The sequence below is a fragment of the Bos mutus genome, chromosome X, assembly GCF_027580195.1.
Source record: "Bos mutus isolate GX-2022 chromosome X, NWIPB_WYAK_1.1, whole genome shotgun sequence".
Lineage (NCBI taxonomy): Eukaryota > Metazoa > Chordata > Mammalia > Artiodactyla > Bovidae > Bos > Bos mutus.
This window is the reverse complement of record NC_091646.1, coordinates 57,426,690-57,448,721: the sequence shown is the minus strand read 5'-3', so window position 1 is coordinate 57,448,721 and position 22,032 is coordinate 57,426,690. Positions and strand designations below refer to the sequence as shown.

At 37.9% G+C, this 22,032-nt stretch overlaps 1 protein-coding gene across 2 annotated transcripts in view; it reads right to left on the bottom strand.

The window, feature by feature from the left end:
• Positions 1 to 22,032, bottom strand: part of CHM (CHM Rab escort protein) — a 249,951-nt gene that overhangs the window by 122,904 nt on the left and 105,015 nt on the right. For both annotated transcript variants that reach the window (XM_005902355.3, XM_070365658.1), the window contains exons 5-8: positions 13,316 to 13,703; positions 11,351 to 11,467; positions 8,666 to 8,786; positions 5,447 to 5,672 (exon numbers count right to left, since the gene is read on the bottom strand). In XM_005902355.3, the coding sequence (XP_005902417.1) occupies positions 5,447 to 5,672; positions 8,666 to 8,786; positions 11,351 to 11,467; positions 13,316 to 13,703 (852 nt within the window). The remainder of the gene's footprint in view (positions 1 to 5,446; positions 5,673 to 8,665; positions 8,787 to 11,350; positions 11,468 to 13,315; positions 13,704 to 22,032) is intronic.

The following is a 22,032-nucleotide window of genomic DNA, read 5'->3' as shown; positions in this document are numbered from 1 at the left end:
GATGGGAATACTTGACCACCTGACCTGCTTTTTGAGAAACCTGTATGCAGGTCAGGAAGCAACAGTTAGAAATGGACATGGAACAACACACTGGTTCCAAATAGGAAAAGGAGGATGTTGAGGCTGTATATTGTCATTCTGCTTATTTAACTTATATGCAGAGTATATCATGAGAAACGCTGGGCTGGAAGAAGCACAAGATGGAATCAAGATTGCCGGGAGAAATAACAATAACCTCAGATATGCAGATGACATCACCTTTATGGCAGAAAATGAAGAGGAACTAAAAAGCCTCTTGATGGAAGTGCAAAAGGAGAGTGAAAACATTGGCTTAAAGCTCAGCATTCAGAAAACGAAGATCATGGCATCTGGTCCCATCACTTCATGGGAAATAGATGGGGAAACAGTGTTAGACTTTATTTTGGGGGGCTCCAATATCACTGCAGATGGTCATTGCAGCTAAGAAATTAAAAGATGCTTAATCCTTGGTAGGAAAGTTATGACCAACCTAGATAGCATATTAAAAAGCAGAGACATTACTTTGCCAACAAAGGTCCGTCAAGTCAAGGCTATGGTTTTTCCAGTGATCATGTACGGATGTGAGAGTTGGACTGTGAAGAAAGCTGAGCACCAAAGAATTGATGCTTTTGAACTGTGGTGTTGGAGAAGACTCTTGAGAGTCCCTTGGACTGTAAGGAGATCCAACCAGTCCATTCTGAAGGAGATCAGTCCTGGTTGTTCTTTGGAAGGACTGATACTAAAGCTGAAACTCCAATACTTTGGCCACCTCATGCAAACAGTTGACTCACTGGAAAAGCTTCTAATGCTGGGAGGGATTGGGGGCAGGAGGAGAAGGGGACGACAGAGGATGAGATGGCCGGATGGCATCACTGACTCGATGGATGTGAGTCTGAGTGAACTCCAAGTGTTGGTGATGGACAGGGAGGCCTGGCATGCTGTGGTTCATAGCGTCGCAAAGAGTCGGACACAAGTGAGCAACTGAACTGAACTAAATACCCCACTCACACCTATGGATAGATCAACCAAACAGAAAATTAACAAGGAAACACAAACTTTAAATGATAAAATGGACCACTTAGACCTATATATATAACATTAATATATATTACATAATATAACATATAATATATTAATATAAAACACATATTAATAAATACACACACACACAGGGTATTTCACCCCCAAAATATGAATCTCACTTTTTTCTCAAGTGCACATGGGACATTCTCCAGGATAGATCACATCCTGGACCATAAATCAAGCATTGGTAAATTTGAAAATATGGAAATTATTTCAAGCATCTTTTCTGATCACAGTGCAGTAAGGTTAGACATCAACTACAGGAGAAAATACGACTAAAAATAAAAATATATGGAGGATAAACAACAAGCTTCTGAATAACCAACAGATCACAAAAGAAATCAAAATGAAAATCACAATATACATAGAAACAAATGAAAATGAAAACACAACAATCCAAAATCCTAATGGATTCAGTAAAAGCAGTGCTAAGAGGGGTGTTCATAGCTATACATGCCTACCTCAAGACAGAAGAGAAACATCAAATAATAACACTAAAGGCCAATATCACTGATAAACATAGATGCAAAAATCTTCAACAAAATTCTAGCCTACAGAACCAAAGACCATATTAAAAAGATCATATATCATGATCAAGTGGGCTTTATTCCAAGGATGCAAGGATTCATCAGTATTCACAAATCAATCAATCTGTTACACCATATTAATAAATTGAAAAATACAAACCATATGATAAATTGAACAGATGCAAACAAAGCCTTTAACAAAACTGAACACCCATTTATGATGAAAAATCTCCAGAAAGCAGGCTTAGAAGGCACATACCTTAACATAATAAAAGCCATATATGACAAACCAATAGCAAATATTATCCTCAATGGGGAAAAACTGAAAGCATTTCCTCTAAAATCAGGAACAAGACAAGGGTTCCCATTCTAACTACTACTATTCAACAGAGTTTTGGAAGTCTGAGTCAGAGAAATCAGAGAAGGAAAAGAAATAAAGGAATTCAGAATGGAAAAGAAGAAGAAAAACTCTCACTGTTTGCAGATGACATCATCTTCTACATAGAAAACTCTAAAGAAACAACCAGAAAATTTACTAGACCTAATCAATGAATATAGTAAAGTTGCAGGATGTAAAATTAACACAGAGAAATCCCTTGCATTCCTCTATAATAATAATGAGAAAAGAGAAAGAGAAATTAAGGAAACAGTCCCATTCACCATTTGCAAGAAAAAGAATGAAATATTTAAGAATAAATTTAACTAAAAAAAAAAAAAAAAACCTGTATATACAGAACTATAAAACACAGATGAAAGAAATCAAATATGACACAAATATATGGAGAAATATACCATGCTTGTGCACTGGAAGAATGAATATAGTGAAAATGAGTATACTGCCCAAAGCTATCTATAGATTTAACACAATCCCTATCCAGCTACCAACAATATTTTTCACCGAACTACAACAAACAATTTCACAATGTGTATGGAAACACAAAAACCCTCAAATAGCCAAAGCAATCTTGAGAAATAAGAATGGAACTGGAGCAATCAACCTGCCTGACTTCAGACTATAATACAAAGCTACAGTCATCAAGCCAGTATGGTACTGGCACAAAGAAAGACATATAGATCAATGGAACAAAATAGAAAGCCCAGAGATAAATCTACATCCCTATGGACACCTTATCTTTAACAAAGGAGGCAAGAATATACAATGGGGAAAAGACAATCTCTTTAATAAGTGATGCTAGGAAAACTGGACAACCACTTGTAAAAGAATGCCACTAAAATACTTTCTAAAACTATACAGAAAAATAAACTCAAAATGGATTAAAGATTTAAATATAAGACCAGAACTATAAAACGCTTAGAGGAAAACATAGGCAAACCACGCTCCGACACAAATCACAGCAAGATACTCTATGACCTACCTCCCAGAGTAATGGAAATAAAAACAAAAATAAACAAATGGGACTTAATTAAATGCAAATGCTTTGCACAGTGAAGGAAACTATGAGCAAGGTGAAAAGGTAACCTTCAGAATGGGAGAAAATAATAGCAAATAAAACAACTAACAAAGAATAAATCTCCAAAGTATACAAGCAGCTCCTGCAGCTCAATACCAGAAAAATAAATGACCCAATCAAAAAGTGGGCCAAAGAACTAAGTAAACATTTGTCCGAAGAAGACATACACATGGCTAATAATCACATGAAAATATGCTCAACATCACTCATAATCAGAGAAATGGAAATCAAAACCAAAATGTGGTACCTACCATCTTATGCCAGTCAGAATGACTACCATCAAAAAGTATACAAACAATAAATGCTGGAGAAAAAAAGGAACCCTCTTACACAGTTGCTGGGAATGCAAACTAATACAACCATTATGGAGAACAGGGTGGAGATTCCTTAAAAAACTGGAAATAGAACTGCCATACGATCCAGTAATGCCACTGCTGGGCATACACACCAAGTAAATCAGAATTAAAAGAGACACACTGTACCCCAATGTTCATTGCAGCACTATTTACAATAGCTAGGACATAGAAGCAACCTAGATGTCCATCAGCAGACTAATGGATAAGGAAGTAGTGGTACATACACACAATGGTATACTACTCAGCTATAAAATAAGGAATGCATTTGAGTCAATTCTAATGAGGTGTATGTAACTGGAGCCTATTATACAAAGTGAAGTGAGAAAGAGAAACACCAATATAGTATATTAATGCATATATATGGAATTTAGAAAGACGGTAATGACGACCCTATATGCAATACAGCAAAAGAGACATACATGCCAGAACAGACTTCTGAAAGCTGGTCAATGACCTGCAAAAGAATCAAACTAGAACACTTTCTAACACCGTACACAAAATACAACTCAAAATGGGTTAAAGATCTAAATGTAAGACCAGAAACTATAAAACTCCTAGAGGAAAACATGGGCAAAACACTCTGACATAAATCACAGCAGGATCCTCTATGACCCACCTCCCAGAATAAAGGAAATAAAAGCAAAAATAAACAAATGGGACCTAATTAAACTTAAAAGCTTATGTACAACGAAGGAAACTCTAAGCAAGGTGAAAGGACAGCCTTCAGAATGGGAGAACGTAACAGCAAAGGAAGCACCTGACAAAGAATTAATCTCAAAAATATACAAGCAGCTCCTGCAGCTCAACTCCAGAAAAATAACCCAATCAAAAATTGGGCCAAAGATCTAAACAGACATTTCTCCAAAGAAGACATACAGATGGCTAACAAACATGTGAAAAGATGTTCAACGTAACTTATCAGCGAAATGCAAATCAAAACCACAATGAGGTACAATCTCATGCCGGTCAGAATGGCTGCTATCAAAAAGTCTATAAACAATAAATGCTAGAGAGGGTGTGGAGAAAAGGGAACCCTTTTACACTGTTGGTGGGAATGCAAACTAGTACATCCACTATGGAGAAGTGTGGAGATTCCTTAAAAAACTGGAAATAGAACTGCCAAACGACCCAGCAATCCCAGTGCTGGGCATACAAACCAAGGAAACCAGAATTGAAAGAGACACATGAACTCCAATATTCATCGCAGCACTGTTTACAATAGTCAGGACATCTAAGCAACCTAGGTGGTCATCAGCAGACGAATGGATAAGAAAGCTGTGGTACATATACACAATGGAATATTACTCACCTATTAAATATAATGCATTTGACTCAGTTCTAATGAGATGGATTAAACTGGATTCTATTATATAAACTGAAGTTAAAGAAAAACACCAATAGAGTATATTAACACATATATATGGAATTTAGAATGATTATAATGATGATCCTATGTGCCAGACAGCAAAGGCGACACAGATGTAAAGAACAGAGTTTTGGACTCTGTGGCAGAAGGCGAGGCTGGGATGATTTGAGAGAATAGCCCTGAAACATATATATTACCCTATGTGAAATAGATCGCCAGTCAAGGTTTGATGCATGAGACAGGGTGCTTGGGGCCAGTGTACTGGGATGACCCTGAGGGATGGGATGGGGAGGGAGGTGGGAAGGGGATTCAGGATGGGGAACACATGTACACCCATGGCTGATTCATGTCAATGTATGGCAAAAACTACTACAGTATTGTAAAGTAATCATCCTCCAATTAAAATAAATAAATTAATTAAAAAAAAAAAAAAGATGAGCATGAACTCATTAGGCTTCAGCCTAAGAATTAGCAAGGGCAGAAGAGGGGAGGGGTGAGTTGAATAACAAATAGTATGTCTGTATATACTAAATCTTGACTAAATTTCATTTTTGTCTTTCTAATTTTCATCTGTTATTCAAGTATCATTTTAAGAAGAGATAAAAAAACCAATGCCCATCTTACCTGCAGAAACACTGAGGGAGTTCTCCTTGACCATATAAAGGAAATAAAAATGGAGTGTTGCCATATCGCCCAAGAGAGTGAAGAAAGTTCTTAGTAGCTTTGAGACCATCTATGGTACTGCTGCCTGTCTCTGATGTCATTGCCATTGAGTGCAGAACAAAATATTGGAGGTTGGGGGTTAATTTTTGAGTTTTTAAATATTCAGAAAATGTAATTTCCTCATAGGCTATGAAAAGAAAGAGGAAAATTTATTAGTTAAAATCAGAACCAAACTTCCATTTAAAACTACTATACAAAAATTAGATCAAGTTTGCTTAAAACACTTAGCAAAGGACACAGTTGGTGGGAGTATTACTACATTTTGGACTGAGACCGTTGATTTTAGAGGGAAAAAAACTAGGAACAATGGCACTATCCTAACTGGATTGATGACACAATTTTTAAGTTTTAAATGATGATTCTGTGTTTAGTATTTTATTGATTCAAAAAATTAGAAAAGCATTAAAGAATTAATTAACCATCACAACAGCTTTCCATGGTTGGCAATAATCTTACTTTACTATCAACTACAGACCAATGTCAATGATTACATTTTGAAATATTAAATATAACTAATGGTAACTTTTTTGTGAAAACAATGATATTGTAGCACTTGATTTTTTTGAATTACTATTCCTTCCTAAAACTTGGAACAATGAACTATGACTAAAAAGTAAAGAAACTAATTTCTGTATGGCTAGTGGTATCAATCCCACTGCCTTATACTCTCATCTCAAAATATAAGGATCCCCTAAATACTATTTCTTTAAACCAATAACAGAAAAAAATGTAACTGGACTGTTAGTGGAAGAGAAAAACTTTTTAGATGAATATAAACAAATAAAAATTATAAAAATTTACAGAAAATATAAGTTTAAGCTACTATGGAAAAAAAATCTGGCAGTAATAAATGGACTTGAAACATTAAGAACAAGAGACTTTCAATATTCCATATAATAAAAAAAAAAAATGCTGTATTTCTCAATTTTCTAAGGGAATTGTCAGTATATCCCTATTTTGGATAACTTTTGCAGTTCAATGAACATTTAAGTGCAAAACTCTTGATACTAAAGTGGTGTATTCAACTTTCAACAAACTTTGAAGTAAGCAACAGGTCCCAGATCACAAAATGAGATGGGGCAAAGCCAAGATTAGAAACCATATCTTCTCCTAATCCAGAAGATAACACCCACACCATCTAGCTTCCTTTTAACCAGTCAAAATAAATAATTCAATACTCTAAGCAAAAGTGATCCTTGAGAAATGAATATACAAATCTCTAAATGACAGATAATAGATGAGGGTAAGAGAGACAGATAATAGATGAGGGTAAGAGAGAGTAACATATATGTACCACTACATGTAAAATAGATAAACAACAAGGATATACTGTATAACACATGGAAATATATGCAATACCTTTCAATAATCAAAAATGGAAAAAAATCTGAAAAAGTATATATGTGTGTGTGTGCGTGTGTGTGTGTATAAAAACCTGAATCACTTTGCTGTACACATGAAACTAACACAACATTGTAAATTAACTATACTGTTATTTTTTCAGTTCAGTTCAGTTGCTCAGTCGTGTCCGACTCTTTGCGACACCATGAATTGCAGCACGCCAGGCCTCCCTGTCCATCACCAACTCCCGGAGTTCACCCAAATTCACGTCAGTCGAGTCAGTGATGCATCCATCCATCTCATCCTCTGGCGTACCCTTCTCCTTCTGCTCCCAATCCCTCCCCAAATCAAGGTCTTTTTCAATGAGTCAACTCTTCACATGAGGTGGCCAAAGTACTGGAGTTTCAGATTTAGCATCATTCCTTTCAAAGAATACCCAGGGATGATCTCCTTCAGAATGGACTGGTTGGATATCCTTGCAGTCCAAGGGACTCTCAAGAGTCTTCTCCAACACCACAGTTCAAAAGCATCAATTCTTCAGTGCTCAGCTTTCTTCAGTCCAACTCTCACATCCATCCTTGACTACTGGAAAAACCATAGCCTTGACTAGATGGACCTTGGTTGGGAAAGTAATGTCTCTGCTTTTGAATATGCTACCTAGGTTAGTCATAACTTTCCTTCCAAGGAGTAAGCATCTTTTAATTTCATGGCTGCAATCACCATCTGCATTGATTTTGGAGCCCCCAAAAATAAAGTCTAACAGTGTTTGCCCATGTATTTCCCATGAAGTGATGGGACCAGATGCCATGATCTTCATTTCCTGAATGTTGAGCTTTAGCCCAATTTTTTCACTCTCCTCTTGCACTTTCATCAAGAGGCTTTTGAGTTCCTCTTCACTTTCTGCCATAAGGGTGGTGTCATCTGCATATCTGAGGTTATTGATATTTCTCCCAGCAATCTTCATTCCAGCTTGTGCTTCTTCCAGCCTAGCGTTTCTCATGATATACTCTGCATATAAGTTAAATAAGCAGGGTGACACTATACAGCCTTGACATACTCCTTTTCCTATTTGGAACCAGTCTGTTGTTCCATGTCCAGTTCTAACTGTTGCTTCCTGACCTGCATATAGGTTTCTCAAGAGGCAGGTCAGGTGGTCTGGTATTCCCATCTCTTTCAGAAATTTTCACAGTTTATTGTGATCCACACAGTCAAAGGCTATGGCATAGTCAATAAAGCAGAAATAGATGCTTTTCTGGAACTCTCTTGCTTTTTTGATGATCCAGCAGATGTTGGCAATTTGATCTCTGGTTACTCTGCCTTTTCTAAAACTAGCTTAAACATTTGGAAGCTCACGGTTCACATACTGCTTAAGCCTGGCTTAGAGAACTTATATTTTTAAAAATGATTAAAAAAACTGGGTAATGAAAAAGGAATATTATCTATGAAGAATCAGTTGATAACAATCTTTAATTAGCAAGAATAAAAACTAACATCTATCATAAACTGCTATTATGATGAAAATGTCCCATAGTTGCATAGTACCCATAGTAGCCACTAGCCATGGGTGGCCAGTGAACACTTGAATGTGTGCATACTGTAGCTAAATTTTAATTTTAATTAATTTAAATAGGTACTTGTTGCTAGAGGCTAATCTAGTGGATCATGCAAAACAAAAATATTTTAAAGCCATAGCAAGTGGCTCACTAAATCAGAGAAAGCATATGAAAATAATTCGAATCTCAAAAAATGTGACAACACAAATTTAATGAAAAACAATACCTTTATATTCATCAGGATGTTCCTCATACTCCATACAAAATGTGAGAAACTTCATTAGCATTCGCTTTTCTACCATAGTAAGTTGTTTGCTATTAAAGACATCTGCTCTGGAGCAAGGAACCTAAATATATATGATTTTAAAGTTAAGAAACTGCTTCCTACTGATACAAGTATTCCAAATGACATTTTTTTTTTTCCCTTTTAAGTATAACAAGATTATTATTTCCTTTCTAGTCAGGCTGTTTCATGTAAACTTCCACCAGTTCTACTGGCATCTCTGTTGACTTCAGAGTTAATTAACTTGTGACTTCCCATACTTAATTCTTCCAGGTTGCTCCCTGTGCTATTAAAAGGCCACCAGCATGTCACCCCTAACTGGGAAGAAATGACAGCTCAAATCTAGCAATGTTGTCTGAAATTAACACTTTCTCAACATGAGCATCAAGCTACAGAATAAACCATGAGAAAATTAACATTAGACATTTTAATTGGCAATCTCTTACTATTTACATTTGTTAAAAATAATCAGTTCAGTTCAGTTCAATTGCTAAGACGAATCTGACTCTTTGCGACCCAATGAGCCACAACACACCAGGACTCCCTGTCAATCACGAACTCCCAGAGTCCACCCAAACCCATGTCCATCGAGTCGGTGATACCATCCAACTATCTCATCCTCTGTCGTTCCCTTCTCCTCCTGCCCTCAATCTTTCCCAGCATCAGGGTCTTTTCAAATGAGTCAGCTCTTCGCATCAGGTGGCCAAAGTACTGGACTTTCACCATCAGCATCAGTCCTTTCAATGAACATACAGGACTGATCTCCTTTAGGATGGACTGGTTGGATCTCCTTGCAGTCCAAGGGACTCTCAAGAGTCTTCTCCAACACCACAGTTCAAAAGCATCAATTCTTGGGCACTGAGCTTTCTTTATAGTCCAACTCTCACATCCATACATGACCACTGGAAAAACCATAGCCTTGACTAGATAGACCTTTGTTGACAAAGCAATGTCTCTGCTTTTCCATATGCTGTCTAGGTTGGTCATAGCTTTCCTTCCAAGGAGGAAGCATCTTAATTTCATGGCTGCAATCACCATCTGCAATGATTTTGAAGCCCAAGAAAATAAAGTCAGCCACTGTTTCCCCATCTATTTGCCATGGAATGATGGAACCAGATGCCATGATCTTAGTTTTCTGAATGTTGAGCTTTAAGCCAACATTTTCACTCTCATCTTGCACTTTCATCAAGAGGCTCTTTCGTTCTTCTTCACTTTCTGCCATAAGGGTGGTGTCATCTGCATATCTGAGGTTATTGATATTTCTCCCGGCAACCTTGATTTCAGCTTGTGCTTCCTCTAGGTCAGCGTTTCTCATGATATACTCTGCATTCTGTACTCTGCATATAAGTTAAATAAGCAGGGTAACAATATACAGCCCTGAGGTACTCCTTTTCCTATTTGGAACCAGGCTGTTGTTCCATATCCAGTTCTAACTGTTGCTTCCTGACCTGCATATAGGTTTCTCAAGAGGCAGGTCAGGTGGTCTGGTATTCCCATCTCTTGAAGAATGTTCCACAGTTTATTGGGATCCACACAATCAAAGGCTTTGGCATAGTCAATAAACTAGAAATAGATGTTTTTCTGGAGCTCTCATGCTTTTTTGATGATCCAGCAGATGTTGGCAATTTGATCTCTGATTCCTCTGCCTTTTCTAAAACCAGCTTGGACATCTTAAAGTTCACGGCTCACATGTTGCTAAAGCCTGGCTTGGAGAATTTTAAGCATTACTTTACTAGTGTGTGAGATGAGTGCAAGTGTGTGTTTGTGCATTCTTTGGGATTGCCTTTCTTTGGAATTGGAATGAAAACTGACGTTTTCCAGTCCTGTGGCCACTGCTGAGTTTTCCAAATTTGCTGGCATATTGAGTGCAGCCCTTTCATAGCATCATCTTCCAGGATTTGAAATAGCTCACCTGGAATTCCATCACCTCCACTAGCTTTGTTCATAGAGATGCTTCCTAAGGTCCACTTGACTTCACATTCTAGGATGTCTAGCTCTAGGTGAGTGATAACACCATCGTGATTATCTGGTTCATGAAGATCTTTTTTGTACAGTTCTTCTGTGTATTCTTGCCAACTCTTCTTAATATCTTCTGCTTCTGTTACGTCCATACCATTTCTCTCCTTTATTGAGCCCATTTTTATATGAAATGTTCTCTTGGTGTCTCTAATTTTCTTGAAATGATCTCTAGTCTTTCCCATTCTATTCTTTTCCTCCTTTTCCTTGCACTGATCACTGAGGAAGGCTTTCTTATCTCTCCTTGGTATTCTTTGGAACTCTGCATTTAAGCTTGCTGCTTTACCCGAAAATAACAATCTTATTTGCTTATCCTTCCCAAACAAACTGGGGCTTCCTTGATGGCTCAGATGGTAAAGAACCCATCTGCAATGCGGGAGGACCCAGGTTTGATCCCTGAGTTGGGAGCATCCTCCAGAGAAGGTAATGGCTACTCACTCCAGTATTCTTGACTGGAGAATCCCATGGACAGAGGAGCCTGGCAGGGTAAGCTCCAAGAGGTCGCCAAGAGTCAGACACTACTAACCAACTAATATTTTCACTACTAGTTTCCCAAACACAACATAGCAATTTAAATTCATACTCAGTTACCATCCTCGCTAAGCACAGTACCTGTTTCACTCTTCCTTCTCGAAATGCAAGAATCCTGGTAATATTTTTGAACTCTGCATATCGACTAACATTAGATTTGATTAGAAGATCAATCAGCAATCCTCGAGAATACAATAGCTGTACACAGAAAATATTTCAGAGAATGAAACAAAAGGTGAAATAGTGGAAAAATTGATAAAAACAGAATAAAGATATATAATTTTGTTATAATTTAAATTATTTGTAAAACCTATTATACCTAATAATATTATAATACATAACACAATTTATTACAGGTTCACAACTGATTATCTGAAATTTAAAAATCCAAATAATTCTGGAATCTAACATTTTTTCACAACTGACCCAAACTGATACAGGGCTGTTACACCTGTTTGTCCTAGTTAGTGTGAATATCCATACATATTAATATGTTTCATATATAAAGTATCAGCCAGCATACATACAGTATTAATTTCTAAAATCCAAGTAACTAATTCAAAATGAAATTTTCAGTACAAAACCTATTTCTTACTGGACTACTTCAGTGTTCTTTTTAAAAAAAATTCTTTCCTTCTCATGAGGACAAGAAGACTATGGGTGGGCTATGATTAAACTTCACCCATAAACTAATTGCCAAGGTAACATGGAAAGAATGGTAAATTTCAAAGCATGCCAGGATCAAATTAGGTGGAACAGATAGTTCAGAAGTATGAAGAAGGACCAAGGCAGTAGCCAACTCAGACCAAGGCAGAATCAGGCACAGAGAGAAACAATGAATAGTAAAAAGATATATTTTCAAGCATCAGGTTCAAAGAGTTCAATCAGCAGGATAAGGATATATGATTAGATGAGCAAAATATGAGGAGCATTACTTCCTCTCTTTATAACTTGGAACTTCAAGAGAGCACATTAAATAAAAAATCCTAGTCACATGTTATTCACAACCCTCTCCAACTTCTTTCCAATTTCTCATCATTTGCCCTCAACTTATGGTATTTGGTCTCTCTACTTTCACCCAGCCCTATATTATAACGTTTTACGGCCATTATTTTATCTTACTGCTGCTAAGTCGCTTCAGTCGTGCCTGACTCTGTGTGACCCCATTGACGGCAGCCAACCAGGCTCCACCATCCCTGGGATTCTCCAGGCAAGAACACTGGAGTGGGTGGCTATTCCTTCTCCAATGCATGAAAGTGAAAAGTGAAAGGGAAGTCGCTCAGTCGTGTCAGACTCTTCGCAACTCCATGGACTGCAGCCTACCAGGCTCCTCCACCCATGGGATTTTCCAGGCAAGAGTACTGGAGTGGGGTGCCATTGCCTTCTACTAGTGTTTTCTATTCTTTTGCACTAAATTTGTCTTGCTTCCTATAAATCCAGTGCAACACTGCATGCTCCAAAGACTTGGGGACCACCTCTGAATTCATGTTGACCTAACATTAGAGGTAAGAATGGGAATAAAAAAACAAAAAACCGAAGACAATAGCATCCTTCCCAACCTCCCTGCCTTAATTACTATTAAATTATCTTCCAAAGCCCTCACATCTGAACCAATGATTTTTCAAATGCATCTGTTTATTCAAAATGTTCATCATTATACAGATGCCAAAATAGTTACTAAGTAAGGGCTAAAAAGAAGTTTATTTAATAGATTGACTATAATAACCTGGACCCATAATTAGATTCATTAGACATGTTTTCTTGATAGAATAGTGTCCATGTAATGGGAGAATATTTGGGTGGAGTACATGCTCCAATACAGAAGTAACCGTGCGATACAGTACTGAGCATTCTTGTGTTTTTAACCTAGGTTTAAAGGATATTTTAATAGAACTATAAATTTCAGATACTATCTCTTTATAAAATAAATGCTCTACATTTCAAAGAATAAAATAATGAAAATTGGGTTTAAGGACTCAGATGCTATATTTAATCAATTAGAAATTAGTACTGTTTCATGATAAGATGGGTAAAACTGTTACTTACCTTTGATACCAAATCGATATTAAACCTCCTGCCTTCTTTAATGATTTGAGAGTAAGTAATCCGATTTTTCTTTGGCTGTTCTGCTGTGTCTTCGGCCACAGGTACATTTTCACTTGTTTCCTTTGCTGCAGTTGAGGGCACACAAGTGTTATCATCACAACAGTTTTCTTTTTCCCCTGTCACTTGAACATCATTTACTTCTAGGGCTCTCTCTGGATCACTGCTTGGAGTTTGTTCTGCCGGTATTTCACAGCTTGTAGTTCTTAATGACTCATCTTCTACAGGCAGGCAGGCAGAATCTGCAGCTTCGGTGCAGTTCACAGATGTCACAGAAGCGTGATTTTTCTGTAGTGCACCAGCTTCTTCGACATCTTCATGCAAATCCTGACTGATGAGAAATTACAATAATAATCCACACCAATAATCAAAGTGATAATTGTACATAGGTATATTTTTTATATCATTTTAACTTTTAATGGCAAGTTTTATTTCTTTACCTCATTTATTTTATCAAATTCAGTGGATGTCTTGCTTTATGTGACATGCACATTAAACATTCATCTGTTTAGGTTTTGACACAATATGAAACATAATTAATATCTGAAAAAATATACATAAAGATTTCAGGGTTTAGCAGGCATGTCATGTGTGTGTGTGTGTGTGTGTGTGTATGTGTATCTGAAAAGCAGATTCTTATTTTTTATAATTTACTTCTGTTTATCTTGGGGTATCGTTGATTTACAATATTGTGTCAACTTCAGGTGTACAATAAAGTGATTCAGTTATACATATACATATATTCATTTCTTCAGATATTTTCCCCATATTACAGAATACTGAGTGCCATACAGTATGCATGTATGTATTAATCACATATGTATTTTTTAAGAAGTTAAGGCAGACAGGGGAATTGCACTTTAGAAATAAATCAACACAGTGCTTACAAGCTCATCCTTCAGAATAAATAGATTGAGGTTCAAACCCAGACTCTATGACTAGATAACTCTGTGAATGTAGACAAGTTTTTTAATCCTCTCTGATGCAAATTATCTGTCTATAACGTAGAGATAATACCAACTACCTCACCAGGTTGTTTTGAAGACTAAATGAGGTAACACAAGTGAAGAACCTGGTACAGTGCCTGGCACATAAATCCTCAATAGCAAGTATTAAAGATTATTACCATTATCTGCAGTGTGACAAAGCTAAAAAAAAAACTGCTATAAAAGTGTATGTTGATATGTCACAATGTGGTATCTAACAGGATCTTTCTGAATTGATTCTTGCTATTTTCAATATTAATGTCTATTACTTTACTGGAAGCCTCACTTTCAATATTACTACTAGAGTTCACATTCTCAGTCCATTATTGCCTTGACTGACACAAAAAGTTCCTGTTCAGTGTGCACAATTATCTCTCCATGATGTATTTTATCCTCTACAGAACCTACATTTTCATTGAGTTGTGCCACTATTCAACACTAAAATTGCCTCGTACATGATAGGCTGTGGGAAATAACCATCTGCTAATTGATTGCTTGAGACATAACAGCAGTTCTTAAATCAAATCTCAACTCTACCCCTATAAAACCTTCCTCTATCAGTCTCTAAACAAAATCACCTTTTTTATTTACTAACTTTTGTCTCATCTCACCTACTTTCCAACATGGCATCTCTTAAATCCTAATTTGTCAACTCAAAGTCTCCATAATTAGGCTCATGCTAACTGTTTCTTCAAGATTGCATGGAGAAATATCAATAATCTCCAGTATGCAGATGACACCATCCTTATGGCAGAAAGTGAAGAGGAACTAAACAGTCTCTTGATCAAAGTGAAAGAGGAGAGTAAAAAAGCTGGCTTAAACTCAACATTTAAAAAACGAAGATCATGGCATCTGGTCCCATCACTTCATGGCAAATAGATGGGGAAACAGTGGAAACAGTGAGAGACTTTATTTTTTTGTGCTCAAAAATCACTGCAAATGGTGACTTCAGCCATGAAATTAAGACACTTGCTCCTTGGAAGAAGAGCTATGACCAACCTAGACAGCATATTAAAAAGCAGAGTCATTCCTTTGCCAACAAAGGTCCATCTAGTCAAAGCTATGGTTTCTCCAGTAGTCATGTATGGATGTGAGAGTTGGGCCACAAAGAAGGTTCAATGCCAAAGAATTGATGCTTTTGAACTGTGGTGTTGGAAAAGTCTTGAGAGTCCCTTGCACTGTAAGGAGATCAAACTTGTCAATCCTAAAGGAAATCAGTCCTGAATATTCATTGGAAAGACTGATGCTGAGGCTGAAGCTCCAATACTTTCACCATCTGATGTGGAGAACTGACACAGTGGGAACGACCTTATGCTGGGAAAGACTGAAGGCAGGAGGAGAAGGGGACGACAGAGGATGAGAATGGTAACAATAACCCTATATGTGAGACAGCAAAAGAAACACAGATGTATAGAACAGTGTTTTGGACTCTGTAGGAGAGGGCGAGGGTGGGATGATTTGGCAGAATAGCATTGAAACATGTATATTATCATATGTGAAACAGATCGCCAGTCCAGGTTCAGTGCATGATACAGGATGCTCGGGGCTGGTGCACTGTTATGACCCAGAGGGATGTGATGGGGAGGCAGGTGGGAGGGGGATTCAGGATGGGGAACACATGTACACCCATGGCTGATTCATGTCAATGTATGGCAAAACCAATACAGTATTGTAAAGTAAAATAAATAAATAAATAATTAATTAAAAAAAAAAAAGAAAATATCATGCTTATTGTTATAATCTAGTAATTTCAATCAAATATAATGAAAAAAGGATGATATCATTAATGTTAAGATTTTCAGATTTAGGAAACTGTAGTGGGTAAAGTTGTAGTTCTGGATGCATTACTTAGTAGATATCAGGCAAGTCACTTAATCCCTGAGATTCCCCATCTATGAAATGGAAGATCATTCATTTACCTTAACTTTCATGAGACTATTGTAAGATAAATGTCCTAACATATATGAAGAGTATTTTCCATGAGCACTAAAGTGAAAGTGTATGTCACTCAGTTGTGTCCGACTCCTTGTGACCCCATGGACTCTATAGTCCATGGAATTCTCTAGGCCAGAATACTGCAGTGGGTAGCCTTTCCCTTCTCCAGGGGATCTTCTGAACCCAGGGACTGAACCCAGGTCTCCTGCCTTGTAGGTGGACTCTTTACCAGCTGAGCCACAAGGGAAGGCCCATGAGTGCTAAAAGGTTAATCAAACATAAGATATTAATAAAATATAAGATACTGTTTAATTTCCTACAGGCCAACAGGCAATTCAAAACATGTGTCCTTAGGTTTTTCTGACATCACATGTTGAAAGCTCTGGCCACAAAACCAAGTAATAGCACAAATGCCATTAAGCAACATTAAAAATGAAGAGTGATGATACGAAATGGGATTTGTATATTTTCTACAGATTGTTCATGCTTTGTATTCACTTTCATTATTTTGAAAACCAGGAAACCAAAGTGTGTTGCATGAGGTGACAATTTTCAGCAAAACGTTGTATGCCTAAACATTAAACTACGAAATGATAGGATAGTTAATTATACTTTACAGATAAGACAGAATGATGATGACAACATGGAAATTGAGCACACCAATTGATCTGGTTAGTGAAGTGAAGTCGCTCAGTCGTGTCCGACTCTTTGAGACCCCGTGAACTGTAGTCTACCAAGCTCCTCTGTCCATGGGATTTTCCAGGCAATAGTACTGGAGTGGATTGCCATTTCCTTCTCCAGGGGATCTTCCCGACCCAGGGATTGAACCCGGGTCTCCCACATTGTAGACAGATGCTTTACAGTCTGAGCCTCCAGGGAAGTCCTTGATCTGGTTAGTGGCTCTCAATTATATTCTCAGAAAGGGAGCTTTCTAGAGTGAATGAAATGCATTAACCAGTACTGGACAATCTGGAAAACAGAAGTCCAAATACTTAATTAAGGGTATAAGTTTAAGAAAAGGAGTTATTCTTTGTAAATATGTTCCATATCCATAAGCTATTAAGTTTTACTATTCTGAACATCATAATCTGGTGAAATACCTAACACTATGGAAAACATATGCAAGAGAAACACAATACCATCCTTACTTTTCATCAACAACTACAGTTTTTTTAGAGTTCTGCCAACACTGAATTTAATACCTAACTAGAAGTTATAAAGACACTAGAAAACTCTCCAAACTCCACTTAATTTCTCATCATGCAAACTTCTATTCATCAAAAAGACTTAGCTTCCCTCAAATTAAAAACTTTATACTTTGGTTAAAAAAAAGTTTTCTTAAAATAATTCAACCTTGGTTTCGCCTAAGATGGGAGAGGAATGGTACAGAGAGACCACTTTCTCCCTCACAAATTCATCAAAAGATCATTTGAATGCTGAGCCACTTCCACAAAACAACTTCTGAATGTTGGCAGAGGACACCAGGCACCCAAAAAGGCAGTCTATTCTCTTCAAAAGGAGATAAGGAAAAATATAAAAGACAAAAAGAGAGACAAAATGTTAGCGATGGAGACCCACCACGGGGAGGGAGTCATGAACGAGGAGAAGTTTCCAAACACCAGGAAACCCTCTCACCAGCAGGTGTGTGGGGAGTTTTGGAATCTCAGAGGGCAACATAACTGGGAGGAAAACACACACACACACAAAATACGCACCTAACCACAACTGCCAGTGGACAAGCAGCCCAGATATTCATGTCTGCCACCAGTGAGCAGGGTTTGGACAGGGAGGCGCAGGCTGCATGTTTCGGGTAAGGACCAGGCTGTATGTTTAGGAACAGGCAACCAATGCCCTGAGGACAATCTGAGGGAGCTAAGGTCAGAAAGCAACCCAAACTGTGGGACAGCCAGAAAGAAAAAAAAAAGAGAGAGAGAGAGAGACAACTTTCCCCAAAAGACTCACAGAACAAAGGATTGAGTGAATACCAAAGGAGAGCTAGCCTGCTGTGTACAGGCCCCTCCCCCTGCAGGAGGCAGAGAGGCAGGCATGCCACAGCCAGAGCCTGAAGGCAAGGGGCAATCTCGGCCCCAGAGACCTGCATCCTCCACCAAACTGTGAGCAGGCTCCCAGGTGCTAACCACATCTTCCTGGGATACTGGATGGTTGACATCTGCCAGGAGGGTCACAGCTTGAGATCAGCTCCCTAGAGGAGACACACAGCACACCTGAGACAGTGCTCTCACGGCAAACCTGGGAAACTGAGCAGCCAGGACAGGGGAGGTGATTAAGATGCACAGCCCACCTGGGACAGTGTGCTCGCCAAGCACATGATCCCCTGAGCTGCTTGAACCTGGGAAGGGCACAAAACGCAAGCCAAACTGAGTCTGTGCCCTTGCAGCGTACTCGAGAATCTGTACCTGAGCAACTTAGACATGTGAAGTGCATGAAACACAGGGTCTGTTTTAGACAGTACTCTGCAGAGAACCTGGAGCCTGAGCTGTGTAGACACGAAAGCACAGGCTGCTGTGAGCTGGGGCAAACCCAGTGTGGTCCATACACTGCGAGCACACTCGCCACACACACCAGCAATATTTGTTTGCAAATATTGTATTCCTCCCTCCCCAAAACACAACTGAACGAGTGAACCTAAATAAATGACCACCTTCACCCCCTCGTATCAGGGCATAAATTAGTCACTGAAGTGACTTGCAAACAGAGGAAGCCAAAATAAAAAAAGAACAGGGAAAAGCTCTGGAAGTGACAAGTGCAACAGATTAAAACCTTGTAGTTAACATTAACTAAGATTTGGAAGAGGCCTATAGACGTTGAAAACAAGTACAAGCTGAAACAAGTAATTTATTCCTCCTTTAATTTTCATTTTTATAACCTACTATTACCTTGCAAAAAAAGACCCTATTTTTAAAACAAATTTCATATATATATTTTTTATTATTTTTGTGATTGATTTTGTTTTGTACTTTTAATATTATATTTTTGAGAGTCTAACATCTACTCTAGATTTTTTAATATTTGTATTTGGTATTTGTTATCAATTTTGTACCTTTAAGGATCTAAACTTCAGTATCCACTTTCACTTAGGGGTGTGATTACTGGATTGATTGCTCTCTCTCCTTTTGACTTCCCCTCTTCTCCTCCTGGTCACCTCTATCTCCCTCCTCCCTCTTCTCTTCTCCATGTAACTCTGTGAACCTCTGTGGATGTCCCTCACTGTGGAGAATTTTTTCACCATTAACCTAGATGTTTCATCATCTGTCTTGTATGGATGGAGAAGTCTTGATTCTACTGTAAGAATAAGACTGAAAACAAGAGGCAGGAGGCTTAAATCTAAACTCAAGAACACAAACTCCTGATTCCAGGGAAAATTAATAGACAAGAGCTCATCCAAAAGCTTCCATGCCTACACTGAAACCAAGCTCCATCCAAGACCCAACAAGTTCCACAGCAAGACATATGAGGCTAATTCTCCAGCAACACAGGAACATAGCACTGAGCATTAAAGTATAGGCTGCCCGAAGACATGCCAAACCCATAGACACCCCAAAACTCACTACTAGATACTTCATTGCACTCCAGAGAGAAAAGATCCAGCTCCACCCACCAGAACACAGACACAAGCTTCCCTAACCAGGAAACCTTGACAAGCCACTCATCCAACACCACCCACAGGAAGCAAACTCCACAATAAAGAGGAACCACAAACTTCCAGCATACAGAAAGGCCACCCCAAACACAGGAATCTAAACGAAGTGAAAAGGCAGAGAAATATTCAGCAGGTAAAGGAACATGATAAATGCCCACAAAAACAAACAAAAGAGGAAGAAATAGAGAGTCTATCTGAAAAAGAATCCAGAATAATGACAGTTAAGATGATTCAAAATATTGAAAACAAAATGGAGTTACAGATAAATAGACTAGAGACAAGGATTGAGAAGATGCAAGAAATGTTTAACAAGGACCTAGAAGAAATAAAAAAGAGTCAATCAATAATGAATAATGCAAGAACTGAGATCAAAAGCACTCTGGAGGGAACCAACAGTAGAATAACTAGGGAGAAGAGAAGATAAGTGAGGCGGAAGAATGGTGGAAATAAATGAAGTAGAGAAGAAAACAGAAAAAATAATGAAAAGAAATGAGGACAACCCCAGAAACCTCTGGGACAATGTCAAATGCCCCAACATCAAGCTGCCTGACTTCACACTATACTACAAAGCTACAGTCATCAAGACAGTATGGTATTGGCACAAAGACAGAAATATAGATAAATGGAAAATAATACAAAGCCAGAGACAAATTCAGGCACATATGGACACTTTATCTTTGATAAAGGAGGTAAGAATATACAACAGAGAAAAGACAATCTCTTTAACAAGTGGTGCTGGGAAAACTGGTCAAAGACCTGTAAAAGAATCAAACTAGAACACTTTCTAACACATACACAAAATAAAAATCAAAATGGATTAAAGATCTAAACATAAGACCAGAAACTATAAAACTCCTAGAGGAAAACATAGGCAAAACACTCTCCAACATAAATCACAGGAGGATCCTCTATGACCCACCTCCCAGAATATTGGAAACAAAAACAAAAATAAACAAATGGGACCTAATTAAAAGCTTATGCACAACGAAGGAAACTCTAAGCAAGATGAAAAGACAGCCTTCAGAATGGGAGAAAATAATAGCAAACGAAGCATCTAACAAAGAATTAATCTCAAAAATATACAAGCAGTTCCTGCAGCTCAATTCCAGAAAAATAAACGACCCATCAAAAAGTGGGCCAAAGAACTAAACATACATTTCTCCAAAGACATACGGATGGTTAACAAACATATGAAAAGATGCTCAACATCACTCATTACCAGAGAAATGCAAATCAAAACCACAATTAGGTACCATCTCACACTGGTCAGAATGGCTGCTATCAAAATGTCTGGAAACAATAAACACCGGAGAGGGTGCAGAGAAAAAGGAACCCTCTTACACTGTTGGTGGGAATGCAAACTAGTACAGCCACTATGGAGAACAGTGTGGAGATTCTTAAAAAACTGGAAATAGAACTGCCATGCAATCCAGCAATTCCAGTGAGGGAGGGCATACACACCGAGGAAACCAGAAGTGAAAGAGACACCTGTACACCAATGTTCACTGCAACACTGTTTACAATAGCCAGGACTTGGAAGCAACCTAAATGTCCATCAGCAGATGAATGGATAAGAAAGCTGTGGTACATATACACAATGGAATATTACTCAGCTATTAAAAAGAATACATTTGACTCAGTTCTAAAGAGGTGGATGAAACTGGAGCCTATTATACAGAGTGAAGTAAGTCAGAAAGAAAAACACCAATACAGTATATTAACGCATATATATGGAATTTAGAAAGATGGTAATGATGAGCCTATATGCAAGATAGCAAAAGAGACACAGATATAAAGAACAAACTTTTGGATCTGTGGGAGAACGTGAGGGTGGGATGATTTGAGAGAATAGCATTGAAACATGTATATTACCATATGTGAAACATATCAACAGTCCAAGTTCTATGCATGAAACAGAACATTCAAATCCAGTACAGTGGGACAATGCTGAGGGATGGGATTGGGAGGGAGGTGGGAGGGGGGTTCAGGAAGGGAGACACTTGTACATTCATGGCTGATTCATGTGAATGTATGACAAAAACCACAATACTGTAATTATTCTCAAATTAAAAAAATTA